The 24470-nt window shown below is 28.3% G+C and overlaps 6 protein-coding genes across 9 annotated transcripts; 4 read left to right on the top strand and 2 right to left on the bottom strand.

The window, feature by feature from the left end:
• The first annotated feature begins 7 nt into the window (after positions 1–7).
• On the top strand, positions 8–2218 carry LOC122530541 (transmembrane protein 43 homolog). 3 transcript variants are annotated; one of them, XM_043657595.1, is made up of 7 exons: positions 8–202; positions 282–346; positions 475–653; positions 724–956; positions 1033–1333; positions 1408–1613; positions 1716–2218. In XM_043657595.1, the coding sequence occupies exons 2-7, from the start codon at positions 328–330 to the stop codon at positions 1996–1998; spliced, it is 1221 nt and encodes a 406-aa protein (XP_043513530.1). In that variant the 5' UTR covers positions 8–202; positions 282–327; the 3' UTR covers positions 1999–2218. The 3 variants fall into 3 exon arrangements, with proteins under 3 accessions (XP_043513530.1, XP_043513532.1, XP_043513531.1); XM_043657597.1 differs by having other exon boundaries at positions 43–202; positions 282–342; positions 477–653; XM_043657596.1 differs by having other exon boundaries at positions 43–342; positions 477–653.
• Positions 2219–2428: 210 nt separating this feature from the next.
• Positions 2429–6494, top strand: LOC122530498 (regulator of nonsense transcripts 3A). Of its 2 annotated transcripts, none has more exons than XM_043657519.1 (6): positions 2429–2702; positions 3165–3579; positions 3665–3816; positions 4979–5639; positions 5701–5987; positions 6078–6494. In XM_043657519.1, exons 1-6 carry the CDS (start codon positions 2580–2582, stop codon positions 6291–6293), a joined length of 1854 nt encoding a protein of 617 aa, XP_043513454.1. In that variant the 5' UTR covers positions 2429–2579; the 3' UTR covers positions 6294–6494. The 2 variants fall into 2 exon arrangements, with proteins under 2 accessions (XP_043513454.1, XP_043513455.1); XM_043657520.1 differs by having other exon boundaries at positions 2429–2852.
• Positions 6495–6837: 343 nt separating this feature from the next.
• Positions 6838–13688, bottom strand: LOC122530514 (condensin complex subunit 1). The gene is made up of 21 exons (XM_043657548.1): positions 13178–13688; positions 12964–13098; positions 12327–12499; positions 12113–12252; positions 11947–12028; positions 11790–11852; positions 11477–11710; positions 11068–11400; positions 10788–10980; positions 10379–10719; positions 9891–10283; positions 9539–9783; positions 9325–9445; positions 8915–9226; positions 8722–8849; positions 8386–8640; positions 8050–8322; positions 7843–7985; positions 7435–7746; positions 7269–7367; positions 6838–7092 (listed from the first exon to the last, which is right to left on the bottom strand). The coding sequence occupies exons 1-21, from the start codon at positions 13290–13292 to the stop codon at positions 6932–6934; spliced, it is 4251 nt and encodes a 1416-aa protein (XP_043513483.1). The 5' UTR covers positions 13293–13688; the 3' UTR covers positions 6838–6931.
• On the top strand, positions 13661–19056 carry LOC122530520 (WD repeat-containing protein WRAP73-like). The gene is made up of 7 exons (XM_043657553.1): positions 13661–13877; positions 14612–14794; positions 14869–15045; positions 17928–18197; positions 18282–18435; positions 18499–18708; positions 18786–19056. The coding sequence occupies exons 1-7, from the start codon at positions 13713–13715 to the stop codon at positions 18986–18988; spliced, it is 1362 nt and encodes a 453-aa protein (XP_043513488.1). The 5' UTR covers positions 13661–13712; the 3' UTR covers positions 18989–19056.
• On the bottom strand, positions 15054–17622 carry LOC122530517 (probable elongator complex protein 2). The gene is made up of 2 exons (XM_043657551.1): positions 16325–17622; positions 15054–16245 (listed from the first exon to the last, which is right to left on the bottom strand). Exons 1-2 carry the CDS (start codon positions 17509–17511, stop codon positions 15114–15116), a joined length of 2319 nt encoding a protein of 772 aa, XP_043513486.1. The 5' UTR covers positions 17512–17622; the 3' UTR covers positions 15054–15113.
• A 93-nt stretch (positions 19057–19149) lies between the features above and the next one.
• Positions 19150–24272, top strand: LOC122530515 (putative ATP-dependent RNA helicase DHX57). Its single transcript, XM_043657549.1, has 11 exons — positions 19150–19472; positions 19880–20018; positions 20121–20305; positions 20366–20826; positions 20911–21730; positions 21802–22285; positions 22363–22742; positions 22836–22957; positions 23024–23343; positions 23411–24025; positions 24111–24272. The coding sequence occupies exons 1-11, from the start codon at positions 19399–19401 to the stop codon at positions 24252–24254; spliced, it is 3744 nt and encodes a 1247-aa protein (XP_043513484.1). The 5' UTR covers positions 19150–19398; the 3' UTR covers positions 24255–24272.
• The last annotated feature ends 198 nt before the right edge of the window (positions 24273–24470 follow it).

Below are 24470 nucleotides of genomic sequence, written 5' to 3'. Positions count from 1 at the left end.
CTTATCAAATAAGAAGTTGAAGGAAGAGATCTTTTATCGAATTAAGGTGACGCGTGTACAACAAAATAGACTTCGATTGAAGGCCATTAAAATTTTCCGGGCGTATGCACGTGATTTATACAATGCATAAAATTTATTGAGCAACATTTTGAATCAGTTCAATTTTGAACAGACTGATTCGTAACAAACGCGACCGAAATATGTATATACAGTTTGAACCAACACTCGTGCAAAATTATATCGTATATGAAATGGTGTTATTTTAGGTGATTTAATTTCAGCAAACGAGTTGGAAGTTTTCACAGCCGTATAATGTAATCTGCGAAAATGTATCGTACAAACGTAAGTATAGCCATTCGTTTTTAATTAATACGAGGTGTTGTGTGGTATTTTATGTACGTTATGTATATTATGTGGTATGTTACGTTATGTATGTTATGTGGTATGTAACTGAAATATAAAAAATTGCTTTGTAGGGGCAACCCCAGAGGGCAAATACTGAACCTATTCATCAAAACCGAGCAAATGGAAGGCAACCTCCTCCTATAAATATTCCATTGACAGTTTCAGAGCAATTTAGAGAATCATGGTTAACTGCTATTATTGGACTCATTATGTTTGCAACTGGCATGTGCCTTTTATTTTGGAACGAGGTTTGTAAATATTTGTACCATTAGCTAAATAGAGATGTTTGTATCTTAGAAGTATAATATAATGCTATAGGGAAGAGCGGTGAAGGTAGCACATTCTTTGGACGAAGCTTTACGCAATGTAGCAGTGCTTCCAAATGTGATGAAATTATTACCTGAATATGAAGGACGTTTGATTCATTTATCAGGGCCCTTAAAGATATCAGAACCATTAACTGAGCCCGACTATGGTGTGATTGTATCGAGTGTGAAACTGAAACGCAGAGTACAGATGTACCAGTGGGTTGAGATAGAAGAAGAAAGGAAGTACGTTGTAAAACATTTCTTTTTTTCGAATTTCATTATAAACAAACTTCTATAATTAATTATTTCTGTAAATTAGCTTTGGAGGAGTAACAGAGGAAGAGAAGCATTATTATTACACAACAGAATGGAAAGACAAGCTTGTTGATTCAGATCATTTCTATATTAGAGCTGGCCATCATAACCCGAAAGAAATGCCTATTAAAAGCCAAGTGCAAATTGCAGATGAAGTTAACATTGGCGCATTCACTCTTGGGACTGAATTGAAGAAGAAATTTAATGATTTTGTAGAAATTACCAGTGACGAACGACCCGAGCGGAAAGATATTAAAATGCACTCTGGTTTATACTACCACAGCTCTAATTTGTGGGAACCTGAAGTATGCAACTGCATTCTAGAGCTCTTTATTGCATTTGAAGCGATAAACTAAATCATTGATCCATTTGTCTATAGGTAGGTGACATACGTATACAATTTTCCTATGCTGGAAAAGCAGGAGATGTATATTCCATAGTTGGCATGTTACAAAAAGGAATTATCGTACCATACGTTACAACCCATGGAGAAGAGATTTTACTACAACAAAAACACAAAATATCTGTAGATCAAATGTTCCATCTGGAACATGTACACAATTACTGGCGTACATGGAGCATTAGGTGATGCTTTTATAATTTAACCCTCAGAATTCCTTGACTCCCTAAAATCTGTCATCATAAGTTTTATATAAATGTGATTTATAATATTCTTAATTATTTCAGAGGGCTTGGATGGTTAGTCTTATTCTTGGCAGCGACGTGTTTGGCGAATATATTGAGGACAGTGATTCTAAATTCAACATTCTTGTGTGGAATAATCGCAGTTGAGTCTCTAACAATGTCTGTATCGATGTCTATCAGTTTACTAGTGATTGGTTTTGCTTGGGTATGGTACCGACCGGTAATAGGCCTCTGCTTAGCATTAGCATCAATTTTACCATTCATCTATTCAACGTTGACATCAGGCTCTCAGTCTCAGCAACGCGATAGCTACAGAAGGCTGTGAACTTTCGTTGAACAATTAAACTTCACTTATGTAAATACATTAACTTATATCATTCTTTTCTACTGTACCTCAATGTGCTTATTTTGACAGACATTATCGTCTCTCGTCTTATTAAATCCCGTCAAATTGTAAATTGCACAATTTATTGTATTGTACCATTGTAAATTGTTGTATTATATTACATTTTGTTATTGTAATAAACTATTTTGTAAACATCAAATACGAATTGGGCTACGTCAATGTGTGATCCTATCTTTAACGAAAAAATATTATACCAGATGTAGCATGAAATTTCGAATGATTTAAAAAAATGAACGTCGCGTATTCATTTTCAATCCCCTAGATGTAAAACGCGCGCGCCTGCATTTAAAAATTCCCTAATAAATGGAAGTCTATTTTTCCCCTATCCAATAACATTTTTGTGACTTAGTGAGACAAGATGGCCGCGAAAACTTTGTAAACGGAAACGTTTATTTTAATAATACGAAGAGAAATTGCATGCCTTGAATATTATATTCGATTAGAGTGCATGGAATTGACACGAAGTAAGCCCGACTTGCCGAGAAATTGAATAAATGTAGATGACAATGACCGAGGAGACACAACAGTCTGAGACAGCCGCACAAAATGAGGCACAAACTAGCTCTCCAGATGTTGGAAAAGTTAAAGACAATAAAAAAGAAAAATGCCGACCTATGACAAAGGTATATACCTGATTAAAGTGATGCTGCAAATTTACCGAGCCTGCACAATATGTTTTCTCACCACGCAACGTGCGCTGCGTTTAATGGAACAAAGATCGAAGTTTAACTTTTCGATTTTTGAAACATTTCTGACATAATTTTGTGAAAAAGGTGCTATTTGTTTGACACGTCGCAATTAAAATACTCTCTAAGATATGAAAAAGCGGATTGTACGTTTCATACGGCAGTAAATATAATGTTGTTGTAGAAAATGATAAGTACAGTTACATGTCATGTGGCATCTTTACTGTCACATTTTTTGAATAAAAAGTAAAAAATATTTGGCTAATATGATGATAATAACTCGTAGAAATTTTTATAATTATTATAAGAAGCATAAAGTATCATAAATTTAAATTCGATTTTAATCAGCATGTATATACCGTATGTGTGTATAATGAAAGAAATGAAATATATTTATAGGTAGTAATACGAAGATTACCTCCAACTATGACTCAAGAACAATTCTTAGAGCAAGTTTCACCATTGCCAGAGCACGATTACCTTTACTTTGTGAAAGCTGATATGTCTATGGGACAGTATGCTTTCTCACGTGCTTATATTAACTTTGTTGAGCAACATGATATCTTTATGTTCAGAGAGAAATTTGACAATTACGTATTTGTTGACTCTAAAGGTACAGAGTATCCAGCAGTAGTAGAATTTGCACCTTTTCAAAGGTTACCAAAGAAAAAGATAGGGAAAAAAAAAGATTTGAAATGTGGTACAATAGAGTCTGATCCATATTACGTAAGTTTCTTAGAAAGTCTGAAAAACCAAGAAGCTGAATCTAATGTATCACAGCCAAAAACAGAGTATTCATATCAACCACCTGATAGTAAGTTATTTTTTAATATGTAAAATATTACTTGCTTACTTATATGTGAAGTATATATTCATGTTTGTTTTATTATATTTGTTAGATACACCAAAAAAAGTTACAACCACACCTCTCTTAGAGTATGTAAAACAACGCAAACAAGAAAAACAACGTCTTAGAGATGAGAAACGTGAAGAAAGACGGCGAAGAGATCTAGAAAGGAGAAGGTCGAAGGAAGATCCTATTATATCCAAGGTGATACTACATGTGTTTACATATAATAATTATTCATTATTATTGATTTATTAAAAGTAAACTAATTCTAAACATAACAAATACAGTATAGAATAAAAAGACCATTAATCAGATACGTAATAAAAATTACTTTTAATAATAAATTGAATTTAAATTCTAAGTATTGGATTCTCTACTGTATTTGCTGATACTAATCTTTTCAATCTACAGTCTGCATGTAATATTGAAGATAGTCAGACCAAGTATTTCTTCCTTTCTACTTCTCCACCTATCAAGTCAGAAGATATATCTTTTGATCGTCCTATTGAAAGTCTTAATATACCTCATAAATGTAAAGGAGAGATTTCCAGCAGTGCTACTGTAAATATGATACAAGCTAACAAAAATTCATTGAATATGCAACAACAATTTTATAGAAACGAAAATACAGAAGTATATTTAAATTGCGTTGGGAATGTTCCTCACGAACGTTGGCATTACAAACAACGAAAATTATTTTATATTTGCGAAAAGAGTTATAAAGAAAAAGATACTAGTTGCAGAAAAAATAATTACAATCATTGGAGTAATATTAGAAACAATTATATTTATAATAATATTAAATGCACATATATTAATAATAAAAACTATTTTTCTGTTTTATCGAAATCTCAATTTACTAATCTACACAAAACTTGGAAAATGCAAATACCAATGGAAGTGTCAAAGTCACGAAGTTGTAGTGCTGTGTTCGACTATCATAAACTTTATCCTTTTAAAAATTGTAAAACAGGATTATCAGGATATCGTAAAGCTCCATGAAATACGAACTGCGAATGATTAGCAGGGAAATTTATGTTACGTATTTATTTACTGCATGTTAAAGAGCCATGAAGATTGAGCCACTTACGCGACGTGATGGAATGCCATATATTGTTTCTGTTTAATATTGTATTCCAAATTTGTATACATTTATTAAGATATAATTAATTTATTCCTGTTTAATTTGTGTATACATTAAATTTTGTAAAAGAAATTGTTTTTTAGAAAAAAAAGTGAAAATTTTGTGTTACTTTATTATAATTTATTATTTTATTTATCGTGTTGAACACTATTAAAATCTGCTAATATTAAAATTGGTAATGACGTTCTACTTAAAAATAAATATTTAACTTTGTTATAGGTATTGAAAAATCCAGATCTTGATAAAGAAATGTGTAGAGATAATAAAGAAAATAGAGAGGAAAAGGATAAACTTTCACCCAAAGATATAAAAAATCGTATTAAGAAAGAGGATAAATTACGTGATAAGATTCCTCGTGATCGAGATTCCAAATCAATAACAAAAGGATATAGGGAAAGAATTGAGGATAGAAATAAAGATAGAGATATAAAACATCAAAGACGACATGAGGATAAAAAGATATACGGAAGACGTGACGAAAGAGATGGTATAAATGATAGAAGATTTGATGGAAAAGATGATAGAAAATATGATTTTAAAGAAGATATTAAGGATTCTAGAGAACGAAAAATTGAGGAAAAACGGGGTAAAAGTTACGAAAAAATGAGGCAAGAAAAAAAAAGGCTTGCAGAAACTAAAAAACAAAATATAGAATTTAGTGTTGACATGGAAAATGGTGCAAAATTAAGAAATGAAGATGAAGAATTCCTAAAGAAAGAATCTGAAGTTGATTTTTATGTGAATATTAAAGAAAATGAAGAAACCATGGGTGATAAAGATGTTAAAATCAATAAAGGAAAAGAGAAACAAGAAACTAATGAAAGAAAAATATTAATAGATTCTTTGCAGGATTTTGTGACAGGAGAACTAAGAAGAACAGGTATGAATTATGATATGGAGAATATCTTGCTCCTAAACTATTAATATGTTATTACTTATAGAAACGGCTATTGAAAACAGTAAAGATATTGAAAAATCAAGATCCATTGAAGATATTAATAAAAAAACTAATGAAGATGATGAATCTGAAGAAAAAAAAGATTCAAAAGTTACAAAAAGACGTAGTTCACTTGAAAGTGGAGGGGAAGGTGGTACAGGAGATGGAAATTGTTTAAGAAGACACAAGTCTTTAGACGGAGGAGATCAAAATAACCTACAAAAGACTGAAAATGAAGATAAAGAGAAAGATAAAAAGGATCCACGACTAGAACGTCGAATCAGGAACAAAGTATATATTTGTTTTAATTAAAATATTAAGAATATTATTTTTCTATTCGACTTTCATAATTTATAAAAAATTTTCTTTGTTAAATAATAGGATCGTCCTACTATGGAAATTTATCGACCCGGAATGGGAAAATTTAGCAAACAAAGATTAGAACGAGAAAAATCTAATACTAACGATGAAAGAGCATCACTTTCACAAAGTCCTACTCCAAACCCGAATTCTAATAACCTTTGTAAATCAGGAAAGCCTGGAACAGAAGTACGTTCTATGACATTTAAACGTAGTATTAGTCGTGATTTGGTATAACGATGGCTAAATGGAAATCTCTTTCTAATATTAGTGACATATATGTCGAATCTTGTTAATATATAAGATTTTTACGCTAGTCTTTCTCACGACGTACAATATCATACAATATATCTATTGTACACAAATGCATAATAAAATACAGCATTTTACTTATTACTGGAAAATCCATGTAGCCACAAATGTATAAAACTTTCGAAACTATCTGCATTAAGTAATTTGATATACATAATCATACTTTTATTTTCAATCCTTTCGTTGTGATATGTATATTATACGTAATATTATTATCAATTATCTAAATATTATATCAAGTGTTCATAATTTTCATTAAAATAAATATTTCTATAATAATATTTTATATTTTGTACAACATTTTTTACAATATTTCCTAAAAAAAAGAAGAGATTAAAATGAAAGAATAAAATAAAGAAGCTAGAGAAGATATAAAATACTAACATTACAAAAATTTTTATGGAGAAAATTAATTTATAAATTTCATTTGATGTTGTCAAGAAATATTTAAAATAAGAAAATAATTAAGGGATGAAATTTTATTTTACTTTTTTTGTTTTATTTTTTACTCTTAATTTACTATACCAAAAAATACAAAAGTAGAAATATATATATAAATTTTATTATTTTCCTTGCAACTGAGATAAACGTAACGAAGATCTCTGTGGAACTGGCGTTGTAATTTGTTTATTTTTTTTCGTCAATGGTGATGGCGTAACGGGAACTGAACTGGTACGTTTCTTTCGATTTGATCTTGTTGCACTTGTAGATATATTTACCGTATCTAATATGAAAAAAATAATTATTATATATAATTAGACTGTAGATATTTATGCACATTCAATTTTTATAAATGTAATTTAAAAAATGGGACTTAATTAAATATTTCATAAATGCATAAAAAAAATTTATAGTATAGATATAATAAAAAAATTATTGATTTTGGAAAATAATACATACGCTGTCTTCTACTAGGAGTTTTCATTAGTACATCAGTATCTGAATCTGACTCAGAACTCGATTTATGTTCAGGAGATTTTGTTTTTTTAGTATTTTTTGCTAAAATAATGATATATCAATAAATGCATAACTAAAAGTAATTATTTTTATATAAAAAGAAATATACTTTTTGCTACAGGTACTGAATCAAAATCATTATCAATATCATCTTCCTCTTCTTCGCTACTACTATGTTTTCTATGTCTGATACGCTTTCTTGATTTTGGTGCTGGCGGCGGTGGCATTATTTCATCATCCTGCTTCGAGTTCTCTGTTTTATTAAGAAGTTCTTTTATCTTTTCTTCCAATTCCATACACGCTGCTTTTGTATTTGGTTTTTTCTTTGTTTGCTCGATAACAGAGTGTAATGCTTTTAAAACTTGCTTGTGATGAATTTTCTCTTTCAGTAAGGGTAAACTTTCGATAAGGCGATGTATACCTAAATAAAATTTTATTAATTTCAAAACGAGAGATATTTCATAGAACTTTGAAAGCAATGTTAACTGTTTAAGGAAAATATGTATTTTATTTATACTTTTTGTGCTAAATTGTAGAAGTGAAAGACAATATGAAAAGTCACGCCATTGCCTTTCTGTCGTAGCCAATTGAAATCTAGCACAAATTTTATCAATAATGGCATCAACTTGTTTTTCTTTTTGTAATAAATTTAAAATATACCTAGAAATATTTTAAATAATAAATAAATTGAATTAAACTATTTTATTTTCGATAATGTACGTACTTCAGAATTTCCTGAAAATCTGATTCGTTTATATCTAAATCAGGATCAGTTAATCGAGACAATATATCAGGCATCACATTGTACAAAGCATTGCCTTTTTGTGAAAGTGCTTTAAAAAATTGCTTTGTATCTTGCTGAATTTGAGGATCTTTGTCAATTATACAAAGAGCTAGTTCTGATATTTGACCTCTCACACGCACCATTTCTCTCATTATAAGATTTGATAAAACTCGAATGCAAGTACTTCTTACATTTATATCTTCGTCGCGAAGTCTGCAAATTAATCATGCTTTAGACTGATAGGCATGAAATTAATTAAATTATGCTTTTAAATACCTGCCATAAACATGTTTCATCCATGGTTCAACTTGATTTGGAAACCTTGTTGTAAGATCACTTATTCCAATAAGAACATTAGCCCGAATATTAGGATATGGTGAACGTTCTAGTATTGTAACTAAAAGCTGTAATGAATTTTCGCAAAAAGTGGAGCTCACTGTCATCATTTTGCTAAGAGCAAGAGCTCCAGCAGCTTGTACATCTTCATTGTTATATTTGTCATGATACTGACATACATCTAGTACTAATGGGCTGAAAAAAATTAAATATAAATATTTATTCATATTTAAAAACAATTTTAAACAAGAAAATATATTAAGCTCATAGACATACACAAATTTTACTAAGAGTCCATCTCCAGTTACAATATGATTTTCTAGAATGTCGTTTATAAACTCTGCATCCGCATCTTCTACTGCTCCTTCCACAGCTTCCTCTCCATTATCTTCGATAATAGTTGTCTAAAAACAAAAATTAATAACTGTACAAATTTTAATTAAACATTAATTTATAATATATTATATACCTCTTTATTGCGAATTATTTGTCTTGCACTATTTGGAGTAGTTAATTTCTGAGAACTATTTAAATTTCTACTTTTTCTATTTGAATTCTTCTCTTTTTTTAATTTTCGTATAACATCTCTTCGTTTTAATTCCTTGTACACTGATGTGTCTAAATGTACCATTTGTTTAATTGCAATATGGCCAATTAAATACAATAATTTAGATAATAAAAAGGATGAAACAGTATGTTCGGATGAATCATTATTCAATTTTCCCCGAATATATACTTGTAATAATAATTGTTTCATTAAATGATCAGGTTGATTTGCTAACTGAAATATAGTTGTAATAATGGAGTTTAAACATAAAATTTAATAAGTTGTGCAATTTACACTGTAAATTTAGATAAATTGCATGTTGCAATACCTACATGATAAATTGCACTAATTGCATCAGTTGCGAATGAAATATAACCATCTTCTTCTACATTTGCAAAATTTTCTATTAATAAAGGAAGAATTTCTTTGAACATTTCATGATCATTAGGATACCTATTAATAATAATTTAATAGTTTTAAATATAATAATTTTTACAATTATTAAATACATTTGAACAATTATCTAATTTTTATAGTTTTGCGTACCTGACAGGTCCTTTTTCTATGTCATCACTCGTATGTTTTATAGTTAACAATGCTCTACATGTATCTCTAGCTAGTAAAAGATCACTTTTTGCTCGTGATCCAAGTCCTACTTTTATTAACACTTCTAAATTACTAATTATAATACCACTTTGAGCTTGAGCTATCATTGTTATTAGCATTAAAGCAGATCTACTATCTAATGAATCTGTATCTGATAATTTCATTGAAAATATCTCCCACAAAACCTATTAAATAATTACATATAACTTTCTTATCACATATAGCATAATTACATATAACTTTCATATCACGTAACAATTTCAAATTAAAAATAATATTGTATTTATATTACCTGTAATACTTCATTGTCTATATCTTTATTATTATACCATGTTAAAATAAGTTGAGTTAAAGCTTGACTTTGACCTGGTTGAAGTCCTTTTACTAAATCAATCAACGATTTGACACATGTAAGAGCCTCTTGTCGTTTTGATTTTTGATTTTCGTGATTATTTAAATAAAGATCTTTATATACTAATGCTATATTGTTGCGTACTGACTGATCACGATGAAACACTTGAAATAAAGCATCGCGAATAGCAGTTGCAGCTCCAGCTACACCAAATTGGTGAGCAACTCCAAGTAAAGTACATGCTTCGATCGCATCGGTTGCTACGGTGGAAAAAAGTAATTTCTCCGCCATAGATATAGCAATCTCTAATTCATTTGCAAATTCCAAACAATTCTGATAAAAATATATTATAATATAATTAATATATATATATATATATATTTAAACAAATAATTTACTATGATCAATATAATATATCTGAAACATACTTTTAAATAATTTACAACTCGTTTTAGTGCTAATATTTCATCGTTTTCCTTATTCTTATCTTCTAAATGTTGTGTATCTGCATTCTTGTTTTCGTCAATTGGATTACTTTCGGATTCCATAAATGTTTTTAATAAAAGTAAAAACAGACATTCTTCTTTTGCTTCAGGAGAAAAATCTTCTATATCCGAATTTTGTTTCAAGTGCAGACAAATTTTCCACATATGTTTTACTGCTTCAAGTATTTTTTCTTTAAGCATTAATTGTCTTACATGTTCAAATGCTGTATCACTATTAATATCTTCTTCTTCTTCTTCTTCTTCTTCTTCTTCTTCATCTTCATCTAATTTATAAAACAAAAATGCACATTTAAATTAGATATATATGTTATGTTAAAAGATTTATATATACCTCGTTTTTTATTATTTTTCTTTCCATCATTAATAACTTCTTTTAATGCCTTTCTTATTTCTGGAAGAAAAGTATTCCATAATTCCAATCTCTGTTTATCACCACGAGTACTTTTATTAACACTTTCAGTTTGTAATTTTCTTAGTTTTATTTCTTCCTTTTCTAATGACTTAGAAATTTCTACTTTGTTTAACTGCAAATATGTTCCACATTATATATACTATAACTATATTGTCGATGCAAAACAATTATATAAACGAATGTAATTTTTTTCACTTACTTTTGCTGCAAATGGATTGCTTTGTAGTAAAGCACGTATTAATTGTAATGCTTGTTTTCGTACATTTGCACTTTTATCTTCTAAACGTAATGCAGAAGCTGCTAGAAGTTTTCCTTGTCTTGCTAATGGAATAGCACCTTCACAACATAAATGTTGCCAAACTTGTAAAACTTTTGACCTGACATAAGCATTATTATCAAGAATATGTTCTTCTAAGTTATTAAGGCATTCATCACGTTGATCCTTTTCTTTTTGTGTGAGATCATCTCCAGTTAATGCTTTTTGTACAACTTCACGTATAATGCAAATAGTACAATTTCTCATAATATAATGCTAAAAATAATAGTAATAAATAATAATAGCTGTAATAATACTTTTATAGATGAATTAAAATAGTAGAATGAGCTACCTCACTAGTTAAATAATCCATCACATCATCAAGAATAGGAATTATGAGATTTGGGCCAGAAGAAGCAATAGTCTCTAAAAATGTCGATATATTACGATTGTCAAGTTCAGATAATTCACTTTGATCAATCTCTTTCATTATTTCTCTTATTAAACCATTACAACCATGATTATTAATCATATAAATAACTCCAATAGCCATATGGGATGCTAATGTATCATGTAATTTTACTAACTAGAATGTTAAAATTAAATTATTAATATATTATATTAGAATTTTTATATTAGAACAAAGCTCATAATTATTGATGTACCTGAATAATTCTTATCACACAGCTTATACCATGGTTGTACTTTTTGACCGCAGTGCCTAAAATCTATTGTTTTTTTTTTTTTTTTTTAGTTTAATATTAAAATAACTAAAATTAAATTTAAGAAAAATAATTCAATGAAATATAAACAAAATTTTACCTGAAAAACAGTTAATCTTGTATGTTTCTGTTTTGAATCTTTACATTGTTCTAAAACTTTATAGCACACTTTGGTGAATAATCTAAAAGGATCATATACGTTTCACATGTTAAAATAATTTTTCAAATTACAGTTAATATATCTAAATACTTAACTATAAACATACATGATAAAGGAATCTTCTACAATAGGAGGCTGCCAAAGTTTTGATAATGGAAGTTGTAACAATCTATAAATGTACTCTAAAGCTTTCTCTCTATTAGATTCCCATTCTTCCTCCATGTCTGACTTTGTAGATTTTTTGCGCTGAATAATACACAGAAATATGTAATATATAAAAAGGCAATATAATTAGTATAATTAAATTATAGATATCATACCTTGCCCAAGAATTTATCATCTTTAAAAACTTCGTCATCTATGTAGCAGATAAACCAAGAAAGTAAATATGCAAGCATTTTATTCATATTTAACAAGGTCAATCTATGTTCTTCTTCCAATTCGTTTCCTTTCTCAAATATACTTTCCATGTTAAGTACCAACATTTCAAAACCTTTACAAAATAATGATTGAAGTTAATGTTGTAAGTTATATACAATTTAATAATTTAAATAATTTTTTTTTAATTAAATGCTTAACATGCACCTTTTTAGATTACTAATTTTTTAGATTATTAGAATCGTGATATGTAAATTTTTTAGATTATTAGAACAGATATGTAAATAATATGTAATATGTAAATTTTACACTTAATAATGAAGTCATTTAGATTCAACCCTTCAATGACGATGCCTAACGTTGATAATTTAAATTTTTTGATCATTTAAATTACATAATTAATCATTAGATAAATTTAATAGTAATTTTAGTGGTAAAATGACAAATTTATTATTATTTATCTATAATTATGAAATTTAGTTCTTTAGTTTCTTCTAAAGATTGCACAAGAATCAATACAATATACAGACATCATCTCTGAAAGATTAAAATTTTTAACCCAATCAAAATATTTGTTACCTTTCTGGATTCTAGTAAAGGCACGTTGAACAATTGTTAATTCAACTTTATTTTCATGAACAACTACAGAGAAAAATGTATCAAAATGTTCAAAAATAAAATTAGCTCCATTTGCTTGCAGTGCCAATCGAGCTTCTGCAAATAAGATTTAATTACTGAAGAAATTACTAATATGGAAAATAATCTATAAAAGTATATGAAATTCATAAAATACCGTCAAGAGCTTGCGGTAATAATCGTATTGGAACGATTTCTTTAACAACATATTGTCCGCTCCGACTTTGCAAAAGTTCATCTTTATTCACAGGAATAACAAAATCTTTGATCATCTTAACTGATTGATAATTCACAACTTCTTCAGAAAGTCAACATTTCATTTATAAGTTTGAAAATTTAATGGTTTACTTGGTATTTTATACAAATACGAATTGCAACAATGTTTGTAATCAAAACCAAAATACACAACAATTTCACAAATGTTTGTAACTGTCATTTTAAAATTCACTCCAACCAACATATTAAACGTAGATACATTTTTTCATATTTATTCGTTCCATGTGTTGGAAAATATTGAGCATTAATAATAAATCATTTAGATCCTTATGATTAATTCATTTCATTTTTTTTTTTTTTTTCATTAAACTGATTTAAATAGATCGATATTGATTTTCTTACGGATTGTATTGCGATTATTCAGGTTGGCAGAACTGGATTTTCAAAACTGAATTTTCCGGTTGAATAGTGGCGCGATGTCGTTGGAGGTAGAAAACGATTTGATACGAGTAAATAACCAATTGTGTGATTTCTCGAGGGATGGAAGATTTTTTGCAACTGCATACCAGACAAATTTAACAATAAGAGATTACAAAAAATTCGATATTATCCATTCGTTCGTATTTCCAGACATAATCGAGGTTAGTTCATGTTTAAACCAAGGCCTAAGTACAGTTATGATATCGATTTCGGTCGATTCTTCGAAACAATTATGAAAATACAATTACTCTCGTCAAAATGCAGCTATTGTCATAAATATTCGAATACTAAATCTTCGAAAATCTTCGATATTCCTAGTAAACGATCCGATCGTGACAAATAGTACATCATTTGATTCGTCTCCTTAAGCACATTAACCTGTCTCTTTGTCATTATATACAGAAACTCTTACAGTTTTTTTTAAATTGACCATAAACTTTCAATATCATACGTTAAAAAGAAGGCTCACGGGCAAAGTAACAAAGGAAAAACAATTACTTCATGTCAGACTATATTACAGTATACTACTGTTACATGATCTTGAATTAGGATTGTATCAAAATAGATTTGAAACTGACAGGTATAAGTATTCTTAAGTAAATTCTGGGTCTCTATCAGGATTAGTACAAGAACCATAAATAAAGTCAACATAGACAGAAATTTTATTTAGAATTCTAGAAACAATTCTTCATAACTGTTTTAGTTGAAACTGATATATGATAGTTATTAACTATTATTTTTGTGATTGTTTCAAATGATAACATATAACAATATAATATATAAACAATTATTATTTGCACTCTTATTATTTATCATATTACAACATGAAATGTCAATTGCAATAAAAGAAATAAAATGTTTATACTAACAAAATTCATTTTTCATTTTATCACAGTATATAGAATGGTCTAGAAATAGTGAATATATACTATGTGCAAACATAAAAAAAACTATTGTTCAAGTATATTCTATTCGTTATCCTGAATGGAAATACAAATTGACAGAAGGCAGTGCTGGTTTAGAAAGTGTTACTTGGTCCCCTGATAGTAAATACATTTTAACATTATCAGATTTTAATGTAAGTAGTAAGTTTGCTCGATATTAAATATACTAGCACTTCAATATTTTTATTAAAATTATTGCAATATTCAGATTCAGATATCTATATGGTCTCTGGAGAATCAAAGTGTAACTCATATACAAAATGTGAAATCTTCTTTCAATAAATTATATTTTACTCCAGATGGTAATAAATTAGCAGTAGTAGTTTCAATTGAAGGTAATAATAATATTGAAATTTATAAAACTGATACCTGGAAATTAAGCAAGGTAAGTAGTTTAATTCAAATAATTTGAATTTTAATATATAAAAATAAATTTTTTTACAAATTATTTCGTTACAAAATGTCTATATCATGAATCTTAATAATATGATCAGATCCGCAACTTGCTAGTTGTAAAATATTAGAATATTTCTCTTGAGGTCTAAATTTAAGCCTTTTAACAGTTAAATGATGTGCTTGAGAAGTGTCATACATTATATACTTTTCCCACTCGAAATTATTAGAAAACATTTTCAATTTCTGTATTTCTATAAATCCAGTCTCAAGTCCTATTGCTAAAACATAAAAACCTTGAGAGATATTCTGTAATGAAAATGCAAGTGCTGTAATTGAAGTTTTCATATCCAAACTTGTAGTTGGATCAATTTTATCATCTGTAAAGTTTGGATTCCAAATTCCAATTTTTCCATCTCTGGAACCAGTTGCAAAGAAAGATGAATCATACGTCCATGAACAGCACCATATTATACGAGTATGAAGATTATCTTTTTTTAAACTAGCTGCAATTAAGGTATACATATTGTCTTTACATTCAAATAATGACCATCTTCTATCTCTAGAGACAGATAGTAGATATTTGTTATTGGGTGAAAATTCCATCTGTGTTACAGTTAATTGATGAGACACGAGTTTCTGAACTTGAGTCCATGTATTTGTACTCCATAATAATATTGCAGAATGTTCTGGCGATGTTGATTTACATGCAGTTGCCAATAATGATCCATCATGTCTGGCAGCCATAGAAAATATTTCATACCCATGACCATAAAGTTTTTGCAATTCTGGCCATAGTGTATTTTGCATTAATTCTTCTTCTGTTGGAGGAATATAATCTTCATTTTTAAAGTCATTAACTTCCACATCTTCAATTGAGATATTGTCATTAAATGTTGCTTTATTTGTTAAACCAAGAGCAGGTACTGACGCACTATCAGCTACCATATTTTTAAAATCGTCAACATTGGCAATTTTCATTAAATAGTTCCTAAATGTTGCTGGTGCTGTAAATATACGAACAACTTTCTCTTCTGCTCCTGAAGCAAACATATAAGGAGTTAGCATAACCAAACAAAACATGTCATATCCATGAACTTGTGGCCGCCCAATTTCATGCCAAAATTCTGTTTTATTTTTCCAAGGTGCATGAATTCTGGTTGTCTGATCTGTACTTGCAGAAAGTAAAAACCTATAATATAACATGTAATTGTATATTTTTTTGTAGATTGTATAAACTATACACATTATGAGCAATTTTAAATATAAACCTTCCATTTGCATCCCAGTGAAGATCAACTACTTCACCAAAGTGACCACTTGGTACAGATCTTGGAGTCCAATTTTTTATAGTAATTGAATATTCCCAAATATGAAATGATCCTTGGTAACCATGTGCTAATATACTTAATCCATTATCGCTAAATTTACAACCATAGAAACCCATTGAATTGCCACCAACTTCACCCACTCTTACTTTCTCAGACCAAATCCCAGTTACTTCGTCTGGTTCCCATATAATCATAGATTTATCTAATGAGCAAGATAATAATCTTAAAATTCTATTTTTATCATCAGGTTGCATTGGATACCAATGTACACCATAAATCCAGCCTTCATGGCCATAAAGAACAGATTCCAAAGTAATATTATACTTTGTGCTATTAGCTATAAAGATTTGTTCTTTCTGATGCAATTCTTCAATTGAGAATTCTGTATTATTTGCAGAAATTTTCCATAATCGTATCATAGCATCTTGAGATCCACTTGCAAGAAAGATATTATTATTTATGTCATAGTTAAAATCCATACATCGTACCCAATCTTCATGCCCAGTTAAAACTTGAGCTTTTACAAAATACGATTCTTCTATAATATTAGAATTTGTTACATATAATTGAATTGTTGAATCTTCTATTGCAACAGCCAGAAGTGGTAAATCTGTGTCTGGTAGAAAAGAAAAACAAGCTTCTATTGGTAATTTCCTACCAAATATAATTGTTTGTAAACATTTTAAATTATCATCCGTATCTCTTAACCATATTTTTAGATCTCCTTCAACAGATCCAGTGCATATAAATAATTTCATGGATTTTTTATCATTTAAAAAATTATAATCAGAAACGTATAATGAGTTGCTAAATATGACGTTATGACCAACTTCTATGATAGAGTTACATTTAAACGATTCATTGATTTTTCTCCAAATAATAGCTGTTCCATCTATCGAACTTGATAAAAGCTCTGATTCGTCTTTCGAGTCTCTTCGTTTAATCCATCGTACAGTATTGATACGATCTTTGTGTCGATGGAGCGTATGCGTTATTTTTCCAATTTTTGAAATATATGGATCATAAATTGCAACTGCGTGACACGCTGCAAAACAAATAAGTCCATTTCTCCCCCAATCAGCTGAATGTGGAACTCTGTTGCAAGCACACGATATATAACTCGTCATATTTTTATTTTAATAAATAAACCAATTGTCAAAACATCAATTTAACCTCGAAAGCTACACACGAGTGCACCATGCACGCGGTCTTCATTCATCTTAAAAGTGATGAAGTTACTAGATATTAATTTCATCTATATTTCTATCGCCAATTTCGGGCTTTTTTAAAAAAACTTTATTTTATCCAACAAGAAATTAATCAAAGAAATTCGGAGAATTAATTGTTCTTTTAAAAAAATATAAAATTTAAAATCCCTTTATTCCTTTATTAAGTAAAATAAATTTCTTTATTTCATTATTTAATACAAAATTTCTTTCTCTAATTTAAAGTAACGAAATTAATTATATCCTTATGGTAAGATTCATAAATGAAATTATAAAAGCTTTTGCAAAATGATATTTGTATGATTTTTTAATTTTAGAAATTGATATGCGGACGTTTGAATAGTATCGATGGATTGTGCTGGTCTCCGAATAGCGAATTGCTATGCATTTGGTCTTCTTTTAGCAACGAAATGAAATTAATTATTTATTCGAGCACGTTCGAAAAGGATATTGCAGTATTTCATCCTGCGCAGACTGTAAATTTATCTGAGATGGAATATACAAACTACAAAGATTTAAAAGGAATTGAAAATGTAACGTGGATGCCCAGTGGACAGTTATTAGCTGTAGCAGGATTTAATGAAATGGTTTAATTTTATATATTTTGATAGGATCAAAGTGCACTTTTATTTTGCTATGAAAAATGTTGTACAGTAATATTTATATTTTAGGTCGTATTATTAAATCACGTAACATGGAAATCGCTTTTACAATTATACCTTGAACCGGTAATTAGTGAAAATTATTTGAACAAAGTATACGAAGAACGCGTAATTCAATCAAAATTTTCCAATAAAAATGCGAGTTATTATGATAAACATATTTGTAAGTAATCTCTTGTAGTTCGCGTAAATGTAGTTAATATTTCAAAAGCATCGACTTTTATAGTGGAAGAGAAATCGGAACGACCAATAAATATAAAAATTGGAAGGAAAAATATTACTGAGAGATTGTCAATTGCGAAATTCGACATTTTAGAATTTAGTTCTTGCGGACAGTATCTAGCTGTGAAACATCAACTTTATCCTACAACATTGTGGATATGGAACGTTATTGACGATTATCTCGATTATCTGCTTCTTGAAAATACTATCGTAGGTAAGTATTTCAATAATATATATTTTTGTCTGTAAAGTGTTAATGAGTTAAATTAAGATGTTAATTAAAAATTTAAGCTGCAAGATGGAATCCTACACGTGCTCATCTTCTGGTATTTTGCGAGTGTATGTATGCATTTGAATGGACACCATATAATGCGAATTGTTTAACAATCCCGCGAAATATCACAGTATTAGACGCACGATGGCATCCTAGGGGAAATCTCTTATTGCTTTGTGGTTATAATAAAGCGATTATTTACCATATTGAAGATAAATGACGAATTATTTGAATATAACAAATATAACAATGTATAATAAAAATAAAATTCTACTAATTTAGTTTCAATGTGTCGTCTAGTTGTTGGCAGTACACATGAAACATAAGTATTGTGCTGGAGTGGAAAGATGAGTGACAGGAATGCGAGCCTGATTGGTTATTTCAGATAGTCTTATTAACTGAAAGTGTCAAGTACATAAGATTGTGTAGCACAACAACGTGTCGATGAGCGACAGTGAGAAAGCTCTATCGAAAATTTTTTCAAGCAACACGCAGTACATGCCGATGTTATCATTAATCAGTATTCCATGTGTTCACTATCTCTTAATCTTCATTTTTCTTAAATATTAAAATATATATTTGACAATTTATTTTAAAATAATTTGTATAAATTATTCATAAATTAACAAAATGAATGCTGCTAGTGTCATTGAATTAATGGACGATATTGTATTGGAAAAGAAACATGTGGAAAAGAATAACACGTAAGTGTAACCTTTCATATATTACAAGAATAATGTATATATATAATTAAAAATATAATTATATTTATAAACCTTAAAATATTAAAAATATCTTGGTTAAATTTTATTTTAAGTAGCTAAAAATTATTTACTTTTTTTTGTAATAGATTACAATAATCTGAAAATTGCAAGTTTTAAGGAATCCAAAAGTTATTTTTGAACTTTGTTTCTGGTTTTAGCTTCAGTAAAAATCTACTAGATTATCAAAAAAAAAATTGAATGATTTTTAATGTTTTAAAGTAAAGTTTAACCAATATTATTTCTTTTTACATATATAATATTTAATTATTTTATAAGATACTAAAATTTAAAATTATCTTGTAAGTTATAAAATTATAATTCTAATATATTTTATATATGTTTGATAGAAATGTATCGATGAGAAATAAAAATAAAAATGATGGTCCACATGTTTCAAGGCAACTGAAAGTAGAACTACAAACCTTAAGAATATCAGAAGAATCTGAACGTCTACTATATGATACTTTAAAAAATATTTATGGTTCTGTATGTATTTATAGATATTTTTATAAATTCATTATTTTATGTGTATATACATATATATATATAAAATATATTATTAGCAAATAACATAGTTTTTTTTAACAGAGTTTTAAGCTTTCTGATGTATCAGAATTTGAAAATAAAAGATCCAATTTAAGCAAAAATTATTGGGTAAAAAGGGCTAATTTAGTTATTAAAGGAATAGTTGATTATTCTTCTAAAGATAATACACCTGAAATTGAAGGACAAGTTATTAGGCAATTTGCAGCATTCACACTTGAAAATTATGGGTAAGTTAATCCAATTTTAAGTAATGTACACTCGTATATAAATATTTATATTATTTCCAGTTTCCATCGACCTCATTGTATTGAGGCACTATTACATACAGGGGGTGATATAGGAAAATCTCTAGAAGTATTATTTTACAAATATTATGGATTAGAAAATGTCACGAAAAATAAAATACCTGATGATATTGATACAACAGATTTATTGGAAAGAAGAAAAGAAGAAAAAGAAGCATTAGAATCTATTTATGAGCATATGTTTAATGAAAAAGTAAAAAATCAAGTTTGGGTTGTACAAGTTAAATTAGACTATTTAGTCAAAAATGATGAAGTAGAGCAAGAAATCCAGAAGATTAAGAAAAAACAAGAAAAACAAAAAGAGAGAGAAATTTGCAAATTATTTATTCACAAAAAATGTAGATTTGGAGATAAATGTAAATTTTTACATCAACAAGCAGAGGTATTAAAAATACCTGAAAGAGATGACCCATTATTTACATTGGAAATAAGGTTTCCTGAAGGTATTATAACTATTTATATAGCTATGTATACTATTTATATAGCAATGTAGACTATGCACTTAATCTTTATAAATGTTCTATTAGGTTGTAAATATCCTTATGAACCACCTTATTTTTATATTTATAAAAATAGTGGTACATATCCAAATATAAATTGTTTAAGAATAGCAAGAAGGTTGTACAATGAAGCATCCCGAATATCTACAGATGGAACACCTTCTATTTTCTCAGTAATATCTCTTTTAGAAAATGAATACGATATAAAAGGATATTTAGAAGAAAATAAAGAACAATTTCCAGATCAAATTGAATTGCTATTTCAAAAAGATGAAAATGAGGATGAAGCAAATGCAGCTACTCATTATGAATTAGGATCTGTATATAGGAAAAGTAGAAATAATGATAATTGGGACGAAATGCTAAAAATAGATGATCTAATTGAAAGGAACTTTAAAGAGCAACAATCGAATCCCAAATATAAAAAGATGAGAGAAGATAGAAAAAAGCTTCCTGCATGGTTAAAAATGAATGAAATTTTAGATTTGATACAGAAGAATCAAGTTGTCATAATTTCGGGTGAAACAGGATGTGGTAAAAGTACACAGGTGCCACAATTTTTATTAGATGATTGGATTCTTAACAGATCCAAGTCTAAAGAACGTATTAATATAATATGTACACAGCCGCGAAGAATAAGCGCAATAGGAGTAGCAGAAAGATGTGCTGCAGAAAGAAATGAACGCATAGGTGATACAATTGGTTATCAAATACGATTAGAAAATAAAATTTCTGATAAAACCAAAGTATTGTTTTGTACAATAGGAATTTTTTTACAAAGATTTTCACATATATCAGATATTACACACATTATAGTAGATGAAGTGCATGAAAGAGGCGCAGAAAGGTAAGTTATCTCTTATATTATTGTTCATTTTATCTTAACTATTATTTATTTTGATTTAATTACTTTTTTAGCGATTTCTTACTGATGCTGTTAAAAGAATTATTGCCCAAAAAACCAAATCTGAAAGTAATACTAATGAGTGCAACGTTTAAGAGTGAAATGTTTTCTACATACTTTAAAGGAGCTCCTATTCTACATATTCCAGGAAAAATGTTTCCTGTAGAACAAATCTTTTTGGAAGATGTATTTGAAAAAACAAATTATGTTTTAGAAGAAAATTCGAAATTTACTCGTAAAATTAAAGGTGATTGGGAGCAATTGCAAATTGATCTAGAAACTGCAGAGATTCAAGGTTTTTCCACTGTTAAACAATCTATCGAAGATGAAAATCTATCACTAACGCAGATTGTCAGTAGATATCAAGGTTATAATAAGCAAACGCATAAAAATTTATACATTATGGATCATAACAAAATTAATTTTGAACTTATAGAAACAGTACTAGAATGGATTAGTTTTGGTGAACATGATTACCCTAAAACAGGTTCCATTTTAGTAAGTATTTTTAATAAATTTTCTTATTATACGAAAAATATAAAATATTTAAATTAATATTGCTAATAAATTTGTAGGTATTTTTACCAGGATTAGCTGAAATTATTGAATTAAGAAAGCGATTGAATAACAATAAATATTTCTGTCCAAAGACTGGAAAATTTACTATTATACTACTACATTCATCTTTATCCAAAGAAGAACAAAACTTAATTTTTAAAAAAACTGATGCTAGGAAAATTATATTAAGCACAAATTTAGCTGAAACGTCCATCACTATAAATGATTGCGTTTTCGTAATTGATAGTGGAAAAATGAAAGAGACTAGATTTAATTCCAGTCAAAATATGGAAAGTTTAGAAACTTGTTGGGTTACACAAGCAAACGCGTTACAAAGAAAAGGTCGTGCTGGGCGTGTAATGCCTGGAATATGTGTTCATTTATATACTTCGTACAAGTACGTGTCATTGTTGTTAAAATAATTTAATTAAAATATTATATCTTATAGTAATATTTTACTAATATTTATACAATTTAAAATATTTTTCAGATTTAAGTATCACTTTTTAGCACAGCCAGTACCTGAAATATTACGAATCCCTTTAGAATCACTACTATTACGTATTCAACTTTTACACACAGGAAAAAAAGTTGATTTATATGAAGTTTTAGGTAATAACAACATTTTTAATTTCTGAATTCAATTAACTTTCTATTTATTATATTTTTTATATTTAGGCAAAATGTTGGAATCACCAACAAAAGAAAGTATCTGTAGTGCAATTAAGCGTCTACAAGATGTTGGGGCATTTGATTCAGAACATATATTAACTCCATTAGGTCATCATCTTGCAGCATTGCCTGTAAATATACGTATTGGTAAATTAATATTGTTCGGCGTGATCTTTTGCTGTCTTGATTCTGCACTTACTATAGCAGCTTGTTTATCTCATAAAAACCCATTTACTATACCTTTTGAAAAAAAAAATGAAATTGATGTAAAACAACAATTTTTTACTGCCAATTCTGATCAACTAACTATTTTGAAAGCCTATAAGGTAAGAATATAAAAATAAATATTATATCATACAATTATAATATTAAAGGATAATTCTTTTTCCATAGAAATGGGTTCAAGCACGTGCGCGCAGCAGTAGTGCAGGTCAAGCTTTTGCAAATGAAAACTATTTGTCTCTGCAGACTTTATATGCCTTGGCAGATATAAAGTATCAATTATTAGAATTATTAGTTTCAATTGGTTTTGTCCCTATTAATTTACCCAAACGACAACCAAATGTTGATAGAATTATGGAAATTACTGGATCTGAACTTAATATTAATAATGACAATTATAAACTTCTTCAAGGTTTACTTTGTGCAGCTTTATATCCTAATATAGCTAAAGTTTTCACACCAGAAAAATCCTTTCAAGTTCAGTCTACTGGAGCAATTCCAGTACAGCCAGACCCCAAACATAGATTGCTCCAAACTAAAAATAATGATTTTGTTAATATCCATCCATCTTCAGCCAATTTTCATGTTAGTAACTTACCTAGTCCATATTTAGTATTTCAAGAAAAAGTTAAAACAAATAAAATATTTATTAAAGAAGTATCAGTGGTACCAATTTTACCATTATTATTATTCTCTAATTATGAATTAAAAATAGAACTGCATGATGGAATATTTATTGCATCACTAGAAGATGGTTGGATTTTATTTAGTATTGAACATCACAGGGTAAGCATACTGATTTTTAAGGAAATTATATTTAAAAAAGGAAAAATATTAATTATATTTTAAATATACTTTTAATGTTATTTAGGTCGCACAACTTTTACAAAGAATGAGAATAGAATTACACAAGTTGTTAGAACAAAAAATGAAGGACCCTCTTTTGAATCTATTAAACTACCAAAATGGAAAAAAGATTATTCAAACAATTGTGAACGTAGTTACAAGAGAATAAATTATGCCTTACCATTAATTTTATACTTTTTTCATTTTTTTAATATTAAAAATCTTATTTAAAAACATAGAAAATTGTTAAATATTTTAATACAATTATTAAATATGTTAGTTAATTAAATATATTAATTTTGACTATATTTACATGTATATAATGTATATAACGTATGTGTATATAGAGCTATTGTTATTTTGAATAAATTCAAATAATTTTAAA

The sequence above is a fragment of the Frieseomelitta varia genome, unplaced genomic scaffold, assembly GCF_011392965.1.
Source record: "Frieseomelitta varia isolate USP_RPSP 00005682 unplaced genomic scaffold, Fvar_1.2 scaffold_345, whole genome shotgun sequence".
Taxonomy (NCBI): Eukaryota; Metazoa; Arthropoda; class Insecta; order Hymenoptera; family Apidae; genus Frieseomelitta; species Frieseomelitta varia.
Note: the sequence above shows the minus strand (reverse complement) of the source record. Positions and strands in the feature narration are given on the sequence as shown.